Source organism: Sycon ciliatum, chromosome 4, assembly GCF_964019385.1.
Source record: "Sycon ciliatum chromosome 4, ocSycCili1.1, whole genome shotgun sequence".
Taxonomy (NCBI): Eukaryota; Metazoa; Porifera; class Calcarea; order Leucosolenida; family Sycettidae; genus Sycon; species Sycon ciliatum.
In genome coordinates, this window is record NC_088646.1 from 971,626 (window position 1) to 987,713 (window position 16,088).

The 16,088-nt window shown below is 48.6% G+C and overlaps 1 protein-coding gene and 1 long non-coding RNA gene across 2 annotated transcripts; one reads left to right on the top strand and one right to left on the bottom strand.

The window, feature by feature from the left end:
* Nucleotides 1-21: 21 nt before the first annotated feature.
* LOC135813338 (uncharacterized protein K02A2.6-like) lies at nt 22-606 on the bottom strand. The gene has a single exon (XM_065326438.1). The coding sequence runs from the start codon at nt 604-606 to the stop codon at nt 22-24; it is 585 nt and encodes a 194-aa protein (XP_065182510.1).
* Nucleotides 607-2,441: 1,835 nt separating this feature from the next.
* Nucleotides 2,442-5,388, top strand: LOC135813789 (uncharacterized). The gene is made up of 2 exons (XR_010553130.1): nt 2,442-3,249; nt 3,940-5,388. It is a non-coding gene; the product is annotated as an uncharacterized LOC135813789 (long non-coding RNA).
* The last annotated feature ends 10,700 nt before the right edge of the window (nt 5,389-16,088 follow it).

A 16,088-nucleotide genomic window follows, 5' to 3' on the forward strand; every position in this document is an offset into this window, starting at 1 on the left:
CAGATCTGCACCAACCGTGTGCTACGGCAGTGTTGGGCGTTGGACGGGTTGCAGTGGTTCGGTCGACTGGACGCGGTGTTTGGTGCACACTTCACACGTAGCGACCATCGTGTCGATTTGCCTTGACAAGCCTGGCCACCAAATGGAATGGCGGGTGCGAGACTTGCACTTCGTTGCACCTTGATGTCCCTCGTGGAGCTTCTCGAGCATCTCAGGCTGCAGAGAGGGTGGCATGACAATGCGGAAACCATGGTACAGCACACCTTGCTCACAGGACAGTAACTGGCGTTCATGGAAGTATGGGCGCACAGTGTCGTCGACATCACGTGGGTTGCACGGCCATCCGTGTTGGACGAAGTGGAGGACTTGCTTGAGTGTCTCATCTTGTGTGGTGGCGTCAGCAATGCCGTGGGCTTTACCATCCGACACGATCTCACCGATGTAAGATGTGAGGTTGCTGCTGATCTCGTCTTGGAGACTAGGCGTGTCGTCACAGGCGAGCGGAGCGCGAGACAGAGCATCGGCAACAGCTAGCTCTTTGCCAGGGACATACACGGCAGCTGGATTGTACGTGAGCAGGCGCATCAGGAGGCGTTGACATCGCATCAGGACACGGTTCAAATCACGCGTATTGATCAGCGGGATGAGTGGTTTCAACTGGTTTGTGATCCGTCTGGACAGTGAGGGACGAGTTGCCGTAAATGTAGCCGTGGAATCGCTCACAAGCCCAGACAACAGCCAAGCACTCCTTCTCGATCTGCGCGTACTGTTGCTCAGTAGTGGTGAGGCTGCGCGAGGCAAATGCAATGGGGCGCATTCCGTCGTCATGCTCCTGCGATAGGACAGCTCCCAAGCCGTAACTGCTGGCATCAGCGCTGATGACCGTGGGCTTGGTTGGGTCGAAGAACGTGAGGCAGGGCGCATTGGTGGCAAGCTGTTTGAGCTTGTCCAGGGCCTGTTGTTGTGTAGCAGACCACTCCCATGCGGTGTCATGCCCCAGTAGAAGACGCAGTGGAGCGCTGACTTCCGAGAGATTGGGAATGAAGCGTGACATGAACGCGAACATGCCGAGAATGCGCTTCAGTTCCGTGACGTTCTTGGGCGGCTTCAGATTAGCGACGCTGGACACTCTCGCTGGGTCAGGGTGGAGACCTTTGGCGGAGAAGATGTGACCAAGGAACTTCACTTCGGCCTGACGCTTGTGACATTTCGTCACGTTCAGCGTGACGTTGGCTTTCTGCAGGATGTCTAGTACGGCAGCTAGGTTACGGTCGTGTTCTTCTCGCGTACGGCCAGAGACAATGATATCGTCCATGTAGACGAACACGCCAGGGAGCTGGTCCAGAAGGTTGGTGAGACGCTTCTGGAAAATCTCAGGTGCTGATGTGATGCCGAATGGTAGTCGCTTGAAGTAGAACCTGCCGAACGGCGTGATGAAGGTGAACAAACGGGCAGAGTCGGGACTGAGTGGGACTTGCCAGAATCTGTTAGCAGTGTCCAATGTCGTGAACACAGTCGCTCCGGCCAGTGAAGACAGGGCGTCTTCTAACGTTGGCAGCTGAAATGTCTCCCGCTTGACAGACGCATTAAGACGCTTCAGGTCGACACAGATGCGTACCTTGCCGTTAGGTTTGAGGACGGGCACCATAGGCGAACACCAGTCTGTGGGTTCGTCGACACGCGCAATGATGTCGCCATCTTCCATGCGGTGCAGTTCTTCACGTACTTTCGAATACAGGTGATGAGGAACTCTGCGAGCTGTGCGGCAGTGATACGGTGTGGCTTCGGAAGTCAAGTGAATCTGCGCAGCAGGACCAACCATACACTGTAGGAGCGGGACTGGACCTTGCACTTCAGCCAGACGCTGGACTAGACCCAGTGCTGTGCACGCAGATCGGCTGAGCAGGCTAGTGCTGGCACCATCTAGAACAAAGATGGGTATGGTACTGGTAGTGGACTGGGATTGAAAGGAGCAGTGAGCCTCAAATACACCCAGGACCTGCATAGTCTGGTCATTCGCTCCTCTCTACTCAGCTGGGCACTAGTAGCAGATAAGGACGGCTTGGGCTGCAGTGTATTGTATAGTCCAGCAGCCCAAACTTCAAAATAAAATTCCGTTTTAGTCTCAAGCAGACAACCTGGGTTCTTCACTATGGCCTAAAGTATGTATACCTGACCTGGATTCCGCTTGTTGTCATCTTCAGAGTTAGGGCAGAAGCTCAGGAGAAGCCAATTTCTCCGCTCTCGTCGGCGATACTGCGCACCATCTGGGGGTGCACAGTTCACGGAAAGGAGCGCCTTTTTCAAATTTTTGAAGATGACGACGACACCGACAGGATACTCTTTGAAATGTAGAATTGCATTTTCGTTTGGTAGTTGCATAGTAGTTGCGTTTCGCGCTGTTTGAGTGCCTCCTGCCCACCGCTCACAGCATAGTAGACACCTTTTGACATGATGGAGGAAGAGGCCGTGGAGCTTCTTAGGCCTCGTCCTGGGAATGGCGTTGTATCGCGGGAATTTTGCTTGTGCCATTGCGTTCAATGCATCGCAGGAAAAGCAAACCCGATTTACTTTGCAGAGTTGGGAAACTTTGTTTGAAGCTGCTAAATGCAGGCAGGACGAGCTATACCTTCTTGTGCGAGAGCCACTGCACCGAGGAGAGCGTCCGCGGATGGTACCACCGCAAGTGCTACAGTACATACACTAACAAAACGTTGCTGGGTCGGCTGCCACTTGGACGTGGCCATGACTTTTCAAGCCATTCTGAATTGGAGGAGATACATGTATGTGATGATGGGACACCATGTACCAGCAAAGCGTAGAACAAGGAGAGATGTACAATGATTGAATCCACATCTGCAGACTTGTGCCTCATGACATGTGCATCTATCAGAGTTGGAGAACAACGCAAGAATTTTGGCTTTCGCTCCAGAATGGCCCAGATTGCGTTGCAGCGGAAATCCACTATCAACATCGGAGCATGCTACAGTGCCTTCACCCACCTGGCCACTATGCACCGGCAACGAAGTGGCAAAGGGAGTGACCAGCCGTCGGCCTACGAAACATTTGACAGCCTGGTGCCGTATACAGTCCGAGTTGAAGTCTGCAAGGGCCTTGCCCATGAAGCTTCTCACGGATAAGTACAATAACTGCAAACGGCACCAGCTTGGCCGACCATCACACTCCGCCTTAGTATCCAACTTTCATGCTGAAAAAGAAGATAATGAGCTACCGGTACTTGGGGACCAGGTGAGTTCTTGGCATTGTTGAATGTGTAGAAATAATTTGATCATGTTTTATTGTTTGGTCATGACCAAGGGAATCCAAATAACACATACGCTCAACTACAAGATCACATGATTGCATGTACACACCAGATCATGAGTCCAGGCTCAACTCATGCACAGCAACTAAAAGCCGCTAAGTTCATTTCACACGCGCGCTCGGGAAACGGCACATGCTGCATGCATAACCTAACACGATGCGCTACTATCATGAATGTCTGGGTGGCCAAGGAATGCCACAATGTGTATGTAGACGTGAACACTACAGTGCCTGACATCTACAACATAGGAATGTATTAAATGGAATGCAAGTGTTCATGCTCATGTAATGTGGTAGTCTTCTTTGGTTGAATTACGTTCGTGGCTGTTACACGTATTATTACGACCAGCTTGGCTCTCGCGCTACTTCACACGGTACACATGTAGGTCAGAATAAGTCAGGGCTTGTGGTCCGAGTCAGAGTAATGTCCAAAGCTGACGTCAGTATTCTAGGCTGACTTTATGGAAGAAGAGACAGGATTATAAACTGGTTGTTTTCTAAACACAATTGTATAGCCCGTGATAACGCGGACATGCGAACTTGACTTGTTTAAGGATCGAATTTCATTGGCGTGTTTCATTTGCGTTTTGTGTTTGAACTGTGTGTTTCCTTCAGCAATTGACATGTATGGTAAGTGGCATGGGTATACAGGCGCACTCTTCACGGAGCAACCACTTGTCTGTGTCGTCTGCAAACGGTCCGATGGCCGGTAATACCCAGTCATTGCCGAACAGTCATACTAGTAACGCACCTAGCCCAACTCCAACCATCCCAGTCCAGCCGGTCGCCGCAGATTTCCTGCCCGCATCCACGTCCACTCCGCACCCCAGTGTCCGGCAAGAGAACGGGCCCAATGCCAGGAGTTACAACGGGCCCACTGCCAGGAATTACGATAGGCTCACTGCCAGGAGTTACGATAGGCCCGCTGCGATATCCGCTGGGCTTGTCCCCACCAATGTCGTGTTGCCCACTCATTTCGGCTTCAAAGGATCCGCTACTCCGCCGCATCAGGTGAACACCAGTGGATCAGTTTCATCTCTGGGTACTACATCAGCCTCCAGTACAGATGTGTCAGCTAGTAAGGCTTTGACTACAACCTCGGGTGCGAGGCAACCAGTAGCGGCTGCGGTGTCTTCTACAGCGCCATCTCAACCACGGTCGCAGCAGGTTCTTGCTGATCTCTAGCGTGCTATGTGGTGTGTGAGTGTGTGCGCGCGTGGACGCGCACACACAATGCCATGTGTTGTGCGGTGTGTGTGTGCGTGCGTGTGGGGTTTGTGTATGTGTGTGTGTGAGCGCGCGCACAATGTCATGTGTTGTGTACGTGTGTGTGTGTGTGCGCGCGCGCGCATGCACACAATGCCATGATGAGGGTGAAGGCAGTTTCGACAGTGGATTGGACTGTAAGTTCGACTGTGAATCGGACAGTTACCGTAATGTCGCGTGCATAAGCCGGATTTGTGCATAAGCCTGTCTCGTGTAGAAGCATGAAATCTGCAACAGCTTTTCGCGTACAAGCCTGTCGCATGCATAAGCCGGGCCAGTACACGAGACGCGCCACGTGTCGCGTGCGTAAGCCGGGCTACTACGCAAGACTGGTGAGCGCGCCTTTTACATGTTCATGTTTGCATGGTACCATACACTTGCACACGCGGAAAACGTGGGAAGATGCGGAAAGAAAAAAAATCCCGTTGGAAAATGTTGGTTTTGACGTCCAAAAGTCAGCAGTTCGCGCATACAAGCCTGGTCATTGAGTGGTGCTTGTCATATAAGCCTGTCTCGTGTATAAGCCTGTCTTGTGTACAAGCCTGACTCCATCACCGGCTTATAGGCATATAAGCCCCGGCTAATGCACGCGACATTACGGTAGTCTGAAAGCTAAGGCTAGTGGACCGCACTATTGAAGTTTTTGAATTGATTTGAATTTGAATTGTATTTTTCAACTCTGCAGCAAATGACATTTTTATACACTACTGCGCTATTATTTACAACATCTTCCATATCGCTCGTTTGCTAAGATCAGCTTATGATTGCTATCACTCTGCAGTTTTCCGGTGTCCTTTACTTCGCTCGTGCTAGCTCTCTTCCGCTGGTGTTGTCGAGATAGTGTCCCAATAAAGGAAATCCTCTCATACGAAAGATCCATGTTTGGGGGTGATTTTGGTCAAATTTTACAACAAATCAATCTGTGCCATCTCTAATCACCATCAATAGGAAATGAACGCTCGGCAAAGGGCAACCATGATCTACAAATCATCCAAACACAAGAACAAATTCACATCGACTGTACTAATTTTCAATAAAATATCGTATCACATGCTGCCAATTTCAATCAAGGAGTCGTAAAATAACGTAAAATAACGACTTCCGTAACGAAACCTAAAATTGGTTCTCCCCAGCTTATGCCCTAGTTCTGGACATGACAACAAGCCGTTTCGACATCCCTAGGACATGGTCTTTCCACCCATGCAAAGCTCAGGTTGTCTGCTTGAGACTGAAACGGGACTTGCAAAACAACGTCTTTTAGATTTGGGCCGCAGGACTAGTATGATTGCACGGACATGGTAGAGAGACATCAGCTCCAGTATCTAGCTTGAGCTGGACTACACTCTTTCCGATAGCTAGATCTGCCAACCAGGGTGAATCACTTACACTTTGTGCGCACGTCGTGTGGCCAACAAATAGAGAGTCCGGAGAGTCGTTCGTGACGGCAGAGGTGGACGGTTTCGATCGGCAAACTCGCGCGAAGTGGTTGCGCTTGCCGCAGGCTTTGCAGCACTGGCCTCTGGCTGGGCACTGATCGCGTTGCGAGTGGTGGCTTCCACCACAGTTCGGGCACTTCGATTCGGTCGCAGGCGGCGTTGCTGCAGATTTGTCGCTACCATGCGGTCTGCTCTTCGGCATAGATCGACCACCACGGTGCGACTGGACAGCTGAGGCATCATCGTCTGAAATCGAGCTGGCGGCGGCCAAGCCACTGCGAGATTGGGCTGCAACCTGTTGCTGGACAGTAGGGAGGTTTAGTTCCCACGTAACGGAAACGCGTACGTGGGTGATCCACGTAAAGTGGATGAAGGGCACCCACGTTGCAATGTTGTGTTTAGTCACACGGAACAAACAAAAGCATAAAGCGAAAGGCCCAAACCTGGTCAAAGACGAAGCTACCCGGGCCTAAGAAGCTCATCGAATATTTTGATTTCGTGCTTCGGAAACTTCTTCAGCTGAGCACCCTCACAGCTTGCACAATGCGCTCCATTCTAATTTTCACCCACGTTCTGGCGGAACGTGGGTGAGCCTCCATACACCTGTACACGGCATGTCGTGAATCAGAAAACGTCTGTACGTGGGTCACTGAGTATCACGTGGTACACCCACGTAAAGTACCCACGGATTACGTGGGACTAAACCTCCCTAGTTTCGGCGTGCCGTGCGAACGCAACAACTTTGGCGAGAGTTTGCTCTTGTCTTTCATCTGCAGCTCCCGACTCACCCGCTTGTCCAGCATGTGGGCGACGAAGCGGTCTCTGAATGTGTGATACGCTCATCCTTTGTGCCAGCAAACTCACAATACTCTGCAGCTTTGTACAGAGCACGGACGAACTCCTCTACGGTCTGGCCGGGTTGTTCTACAAGCTGTTCAAATTTGTACTACTACTACCGTACTGGCAATATATGTTGCCGCGCGCGCAGTGAGGCCATGAAGCGTTACATTGGCACATGTTTGCCGCACGCAGGGCGTTACATGCAAAGTCGCACAGGAACCGTTACACAGGTTTCTATATTGCCGCAGTCCTTTTTTTGCTATTGCCGCATCACTTTTTTGCTATTGCCGCATCATTTTTTTGCTTTTGCCGCATCATTTTTTCTTTTCATCCACATTGAAGGCACAGAAATTCAGTTGCTATACAAACCCGACGGCAAAGGGCGACAACGATATCAATAGAAGACTGTATATTTTAACTATCAGAGGGCAAAACGACCTCGGGAAAGAAGAAACCATTGTGATCGCCAACCACTGAATGATGCGCCTTCGAGTGTCAGGACTTCCTGCTGCGTCCAGTTTTGAACTTTTCACCACGCGGTACACATGCTTTCACAGTTTTCAGCCTTTTTTTTGCAGTGCAAATCGTAAATTCCGCTAGGACCCTAAAGGTCTGACGTGGAATTAAGGTTGCATAAGGAGGTGAGGCTGAGAATGTGACAGTGTGTTAGGCCCAAAATCGCTCCGTTTTCATATAATTCATAGCGCTTTAAAGACAAACACATTCAACCTCATTTCCCGCCAAAACCAACCCTTCCCAGAATCTCTCAGTGGCCTTTCTGAGCCGTTTCTTGAATGGATTACTGTGACAGTGTTCTGGGGTATCACTGCACTGGGAGGGTGGGACACTGTCACATTCTCAGCCTCACCTCCTTATGCAACCTTAATTCCACGTCAGACCTTTAGGGTCCTAGCGGAATTTACGATTGCATTTCGGAGGCTCGGCCTTCGAATGTGACAGTGTGATTTTCAAAGACAAGGCTGAGACCAAATCCCAATACTTGCTCAAACATGTATTCTCCACAGTGATAGAGCTGGAAAAGCAATATTATAGCATTACAACCGTTGAACGTCATCCAGTGCAAACATGGACAACAGCACTCACTCCTCAGGGTAACTAGCCTGACAAGAGAAAACCTCCACACAATTTACGGCACCCTAAGTGATGCACAGACAGTGCCACTCATCCAGACTACATTATACATTGTACAATGTACATGAATGCAATGTTCGGATATTCCCACAAATACTAATACTGCAGTTGGGTTACTACCACGGATTGCACTATCAGTAGGTGAAACATAGGCACCCTCAGTCCGGAGAGGCAGCAGCTGAGTAGGGACAATGGAAGGATGATTATGAATGGCTGAGCTATTGAGCACAGCTTGTGACCATTATAGTGGGATACAAATGTATCAGGCTGGCTCCAATTGGCTGCCAGCTAGGCATCTGACATACAGATGACAGCCTGGAAAGCGGCTGCAGCTGAGGCGCCGCGAGTAGGTGTAATGAGCCTGGAAGGCTGGATCAATTCCCAAACAGAGACAATCTACCCTTCAGCCACTGTGCCAGAGTGGATGAGCCCACTGGTATGTGAGGAGCTGGGATTGCCAAGCCAGTGGTAGAATGCTGATTGCTCTGGTTTCAATCGAAATTTGGCTGTGCGGGCTCTAAATTCTCGAGCATAATCAACTACATTTGTAGGCTAGCCAGACTACCTAGTACTAGTAGTAGCTTGGGAACGAAGAATGAGTTTGGACTTCCGGACCTCTGAGCCTTTGTCGGCGAGGTAAGCTGAAACATCAAGTAGCACCTGCATTTAGTTGATATCCAATGAGGTCAGCTCAAATGATCGAGCTGACTTTGCAAACGCAAGTAGCATTATAGCAATAAAAACTGCTTTATGGCAGTTTTCTAAAAAAAAGTTATTGTGTTCTAGTCCATGGACCCCGTCTAAAAAGTAAGAAATTAACGAAATGTGATAGCTGAAAATTAAAATTTCACACAAAACCTCACAATAATCACAACACTTGAAATGCTGCTTTCAACACTAAACTTGTACTGCACCAACAATTGGCAACATGCATGCATAGGAAAGAGGATCACGAGGGGAGAAGGTCTTCTGCATGTAGCTTTTCATTCTGTGTGTGATTATTGTGAGGTTTTGTGTGAAATTTTAATTTTCAGCTATCACATTTCGTTAATTTCTTACTTTTTAGACGGGGTCCATGGACTAGAACACAATAACTTTTTTTTAGAAAACTGCCATAAAGCAGTTTTTATTGCTATAATTTCTTTTGTTTTTTCTGTCACCATGTACCAATCAATGGAATGCCCTATATCAATATGTAAATGATGGCCTTCACATCATATCAATACCATAATTCTGTCCCTCCAGAAACTTGCGGAGACATTTCGGAAATATCGCGGAAAAAGTTGCGAGGTAAAATGCCACAAATTGCGGGGAATATTGCGGATTTTGTCAAATATTGCGGGATTATTGTGGTAAAATTGCGGCCGATTTTTGTACTTGTACTGTAGTGGTGTACGATGTACGAGTTGTACAGCATAAATCATGCATGCCAAAACAGAACGTGTGCTGCGCTGACTGTGTTCAACTGCCTGACAGGAGCTTGCAAGACAGCTTTCCTCCATCCTCGGACAACACTCGACGCAAGCCTTATTTTGTGACTTGTCAGCCGCTGATTTGCCCAGACATTTCTCCATTCTGGTGTCGATCTCACAAGTAAACTATTGACGAGCTTGAAGAACTAAACAACATCGAAGAAAGACCCGAATATCGCGGTTGCTTTTCGAAATATCGCGGTGCTTTTCAAGTATCAAGGACAGTTTTCTACAATAACGCGGATGATTTTTCAAATATCGCGGATATCACGGACTTTTGTTCAAATCGCGGAAAACAACGCGGCCGCGGAATCGCAAGTTCCTGGAGGGACAGATATTAATTATATGCATTGATGTGCAAGCCTTTTCTTGCAGAAAATGGCACTAGCATAATGCATGTTCTTCTGCGGGGAAACATGTGAGCAGTGGTGGTGATACTTTTTTTATACGGGGGCCATTCTGTGCATGTTGCTGTTGCAGAATTTCATGACTCTGTCATAAAATTGTCTTGCCTTTCAGATTTCTCCACCCTCAATCAGATTTATTTGAGAAATGTAGCCATGCGCCAGGTGCATGTCGCAGATGTTTTTGTTGATTCTGTGTTTATAATGGTTTATAGTCATGGGTTATCGTGATAAGGTCATCCAGCATCATATTGAAACTGAAATCGTAATCCTGTCGATACAACTTTTGGAAGTAGTTCAATGACTTCAAACTGTTAGTCCAGGATTGTCTAAAACAACACAGCAAAGGAGGAACAATAAACATGTATTAAAATGTAAACGAATACATTGCTGAGTCCAAAACCTCTTTCCAACAACTACACTGATCCTGAGGAGAAAAGGAGCAAGGCTATGGTTGGAGGTACTGAGAGATAAACAAGGCACTCCACAATAATAAAATCTTACACATCTTTTGGTGAGTATGAATGATATCCAGTAGAACCTCTTTAGGACGAACACCAAGGGAACGATGGTATTTATTCTGTGAGCTTAACCTATTTTATAACCAGAGAATACAATTATATCTCCAATAGACATACGAATAGATTTCTTCTACAGCGAAAGATTCTAAGCCACACCGACTCATTGACTCGTCTCGTATGAAACAATTGAGTCACTAGAGAGATTCTGCAAAACGAAATGCGTACAAACTTTCGCTCTACATCATGAAGTGCGAAACTTGCAGGGAACGCGAAATGAACTGTCGCAGGAAATTTCGTGAGATCGGGTCATGGCGTACGTGCACTTGGCCCGCGCAAACTACGAAAATGTGCAGAACGCAAAGTTCGTGCAAACTACGAAAATGTGCAGAACGCAAAGTTCGTGCAAAAATTCGCGAAACCTCGTTCGAATTTTCGTTTTGCAGAACCTCTCTGAACCTTTCTTTAGCAACATGACGGCAACTGAAACAGCAGCAGAGAAAGTACGATACATGTACTCCACATTCTTACAGGTACTACAAACAGATTGCAGATCGCAATTCTTGCTTTGGCGGCACGAAACTTTATTTGGGGCAGTGCAATCTCGGCGGTACTCACAAATCAAACAGCCCAGACTTGAGTAAACAAATCCAATCATACAAGTACGAGATTTTCACGAGACAAGACTGCACCCATTGGCTTATTTCGTATGAAACAAACAAGTTACTGAACCTCTCCACAATAGAGATTTCCCCTGATATGCGAATTTATTTCGCAAACTCGGTCAATTGGTTCTTGAACCTTTCCCTCCAGATTGGGAACTGCCAACGATAGTATGCCACTGACCAGTGCCTTACTTGTAACGTACCAATGTACAATGAATATGAGTATTTCGACAACACATCTAACATTAGCCTTACCGTCAAGAAGTTGAACTCGCGTTCTTCGCACACTGTAGACAAGGGCAAAGAGATAAAAATGGATCTAAATCCGAATAAAATCAGCACACGTTTCCGTAAATGAAAGGTGAACATAAGCACATGAATCGAAGGAAACCGGTCAACTAATACTTAGAGATCACCTGTCATCGAGTATTCCGTAAAAGGAGGGCTCGCAGCTCGGCAGCAGAAGAGCAAAATTTAGAAAAGAGATCCTGTCAACTTTTCCATTACTAAATTCCGCCCCAAAATCAGCACACTTTTCCTGAATGAAAGAGTCAACACAAGCAGAATCAAAGGCAACTGGTCAACTCACCTGTCATTGAGTAATATTCCGCGAAAGGAGGTCTCAGCAGCGCCGAAACGAAATAAGCCAGGCCAGGAGACGAAATATCCGAAACAGTTCATGCAAGAAGCAGTTCCAAAGAAGGAAGTAAAGTTCCTCGCGCATGCACATCCGGACACGGATCCGCGGACTGCATGCACTGAACACAATGTCTGCCGTGCACGTACACAGCACACGGCTACCACGCGTTGGTAGATCTAATACCGAGCACCTTACGTAGAGACTTACGTAGCCTAAGTGAAATACCGAGCACCTTACGTAGAAACTTACGTAGCATAGCGATGTCGTTTTTTCTGCCATGTGAACACAATAATAGAAAAGCTGACAGGATCGCTTTTTCTAAATAATACTAGCATTACACACTAAGTCTTCCTGGACAGAAGGGGCACCCGAAGTTGAGCTTTCAGACCCAGAGGCCAGAGCACTACTCTTATCCTACATCATCTTCACGTCCCATGTGTTACCACACTATGGCTGTGGTGGTCGCTTTTGGTGATATATACCACGCAGGACGCAACACACATGCAAGTCTTGGCTAAGGGGGAAACCGGATGGGTTAGGCAAGGGGGACGGCAGAGCTGACCGACACATGTTGATAGTGCGGTACTGCTTACCTTCGGAAACCTGATCAGCTAAGAAGTTAGCTAGTGAGGCAGCCATGTGATCTTCCTACCGTGCACCCAATCAGCTGTTCTATAATCGGAAGGCTGACTCGTATGAGACAGTAGGTCCGTCGCGTCTCCGTGTGGAGGCGTCTGCTGAAAGTCCCAGCTGAGCTGTAGTATGCCTGAGATGGTCCAAATGGCTAGCCGGAGGCCCTTCAGTGGATGTAGATTCTTCCCATGGATCAAGGAGCATAGGGTCGCGCTGTGGCAGCTGCCAAGAGCACTAGATCAACATCTGCAGCAAGAAGGGATAGAACCCTTGTACCAGCTAAACTAGAGCTACTAGAATTGCTCGCTGGATCCGATGTTCTCGGATGCAACGTAGACACGCGTCCACCAAAACAAATGGTGGAAACAGGTAGCCGTTCCGCCACATGGCCGGCGGTGCCGTCAGGGCATCGGACCACTCTGCCACTTGGTCTTGGCCGTGGCTAGCTGATGTACGCCGGCAGCTGGCAATTGTGCCGCGTCACGAACAGATCTCGGACAATTGGATGGCCACTCTCCCTGATCAGCTGAACCAGCCCTGTAGAATTGGATTGAGCTGCCAATCGCCGCTCTCTTCAATGTTCCATGATAGAAAACCGGCCTCAGTGTTCAGGCGACCGGCACATGGAGGGCTTTGCGGTGTAGCAGGCGCTGCTCGACTCAGGTCCAAATGTCCTTGGCTAGTTGGCATAGCTGATGAGAATATGAGTCTCGTATGTCCCGCCTTGGTGATCAACATAATTATGCAACTGCTGTTGTGTTGTCCATCTCTAGCCCAGCAATACTGTTATCAGTGACTGGCAAGAGCAAACGTCTGCAGGCCCAGGAAAACAGCTTGAAGATCCTTCCAGTTGATACGGAAGTAAGTTGTCCAGATGTGTCCATGGCCCTCCCGTGGCCCGGTTCTGGCACACTGCGCCCCGACCGTAGTCGGATGCATCCGATGATATGATTAAAACTGGCGGGGCTGGCACTACTGCCATGGCATTGTGTGCTGCCGACTGGTGTGACCACCACTGCAAGGAGGCCGTCCTGAGGCTCGAGCGTCAGACATATTCTTGTCCAAGGCCGCTCCAGAGCCCGGTGTAACTGGAATTGGATATTCCGAAATCAAAGCAACGCTACAAGTAGGCAAATTGCTATCCGGGATGCTACCATCCTGCCAATGAGGCTTCGCAGCTCTCAACAGCAAGCTTCACCACACCTAGGCTATAAAGTAAGACCCGTACCCATGGCATGGGGCACAGCAGATCTCTTTTCCCAGTTAATAGCTGGGAACGGGTATTGTACATAACATAAGCGATCCACCGCGAACATGTCGATACTAATAATAATGCACTCCACAGCTTGGCGTGGTGACAAAGGAGTCTGCGGGGTCTTGGTGCGTATGTCGCGCCAGAGCTGGACTGCCCCTGAGAGCCTTCTCGCCAGGCTGTCCGATACACCAGGGAGTGTTTCCACTTCTGCGCTGATGACCACTGGGGATGCGCATATGCCACGACCGATTGGTCTGGTATGGGGCCCCGGTCGGTAGCTTCCGAATGGCAAGGGGCCCCTGCGCCAAAAGGGGCGACCGGCCGCTAAACGGGCAGGTGTTACAGCAGAACGGAGGGGACTGTGGAATGCCGTATAGTTTGAAAGCGGGATTAGTGGCGACGCTGTGCTCGCAATAGGTGCGATGCATCCACCAGGGCATTGCCTGATTTAACCTTTTTCATGGTCTTGGCGGAAAACATTTTGCCACTGAGATTTCCAGTCTCCGGCAGCTCTTAGCCAAGAGCTTGTGCTTGGCTTCTATCAACCAGTTCCGCCTCATTTTGGATAAGGACGCATTGGCATACACAGCACCCAACCACATCATCAGCCCTTGGCATCAGTAACGTGTCTGTAGTATGGTGTGCGGAGTCTCCGCCATTATTGTTGCATAGCAGCTACACCTTACGCAGTTATCTGGTTATGGATGGGTCGGGCAAAGTACGTGGACTGTTTTGTCAACATAAGTATCCTGCATCATGACAGGAGCCTCAATCGAACACGATCATAATTAAATCTACTGGCCGCGGCCAGCGTCTCTGGATCGAATACAGCTTCCAGCAGCTGTCGTTCAGGCTTTCTCCCTGACCCTTGCTACATGTCATGACATGTAGATTAAAAGTATAATAATAAGGCTTTGGAAAATTTATTTTCCATTGGTATCAGGTTCGGCCTCATTTTCTCAATGCTGCGCTGATGATCATATCAGTCCACAGTCATATGAAGGATGAAACAGCATGCCGTTCCAGTGTCCGCAGAGATTGAGTGTAGATTAAAATAAAATAAAAAATGTTTAATTTTTTTTGTAATTTTTGAACAAACGGCGAGGAGACAACAATTTGATAACCGCAATCAGTAATACAAGCTGGATCGACATTTGTGTACACTGTATTCATGTATTGTAAAACTGTGGAGACAATGTGCAATAAAACGATGAAAAAATGTGAAGAAATTGTGTAGAGAAAGAAAGGGATTCAAACAAGTTTTCGTACAACACTCATCAGGAATCATCGTTGTACTAAAGGACACTGAAACAAAAATTGAACTATTATAGAAAATCTAAGTTAGAGAAATAACACTAAGAGCAACAACAGTGAAATTTACAAGTGTGAATTTTAACAATCAAAGCGAGAAATGAACAAAGGAGAAAGGAAGGAAAGACAACGTGATAACACATAACAGCAGTACATTACACCTAGAACATTAACGGCCAAGCTTGGCCGCACTAAACACGACACGTTACTTGAACAATTTCAACCCAATTATACTATCTTTCTGTACACACAAATTAGGCTTGTACAGACGCTGATAGATAGCTTCCAACACTTTTAACTGTAGTCCATAACCATGACGACCACGGCACAATACAGTGAACGAAGAGTCAGAATACGCACCGCAACAATCAGGACTAGCCAGCAGATGATTGTACACTGAAGACTTGCTACCACGAAACCTACGCACAACACTAACACTCTCACCGGCACTCTCACCATCACTCCCATCACTGCTCTCCGACTCACTGCTCCCTCCGCCGTCCGTTCCATCCTCCGCTTCCCCTGCACTCTCTCTGTCTCGTCCATCCCGCCTGACCGGGTCCATTGAACCCAACTCGGCCGTCCCCCTGCTATCACGTCCCTCCTTTCGCCCTCGTCCGCTGAGTGCGTAGCTTCTGTTGTAGTTGGCTGTTGATCGTCTTGGTCTTTCAATTATGGGCTTGGATGGTGGATTAGTTGTGGTTGCTGTAGATTGCGTTGTTGGTGTTGGTGTGGGAGTTACTGATATGCAAGGTGGGTCTTTTTGAGTCGGCATTTGTAGTGTTAATGCAGCTGTCAGTGTTGCTCGCGGTCTGCCACTGGCAAGCTCCACCGCCGCAAGAACCGATGGCGGAGGATCAGGAGGAGGCAGTGGGACCGGGACCGCAAGCGGCACCGCCTCAGCCAAAGCCGCCGGGGGCACTGACGAGGGAACCACCGACGGCCGGAGCAAAGGCGGCGACACAAGCCGACCCGATGAGCCACCACGCCCATTCTCCTCCACCACCGCCACCAACGACGGCGGAGCAAGCACAGTCTGAGAGCCAGGATCCGCGGGTTGTGTAGGCAACGGCTGTGTGGTTAATGGTTGTTTTCTAGGTCGCCCTCGCTTCGGTCTTTGTTGTTGTGCGCAAGGTGGAAGTATGTGACGTGGTGTGTGTTGTTTGATGCGT

Coding starts and splice junctions, on each gene's coding strand:
- LOC135813338 (XM_065326438.1), bottom strand. CDS start 606: ATGCGATGTCAACGCCTCCTGATGCGCCTGCTCACGTACAATCCAGCT.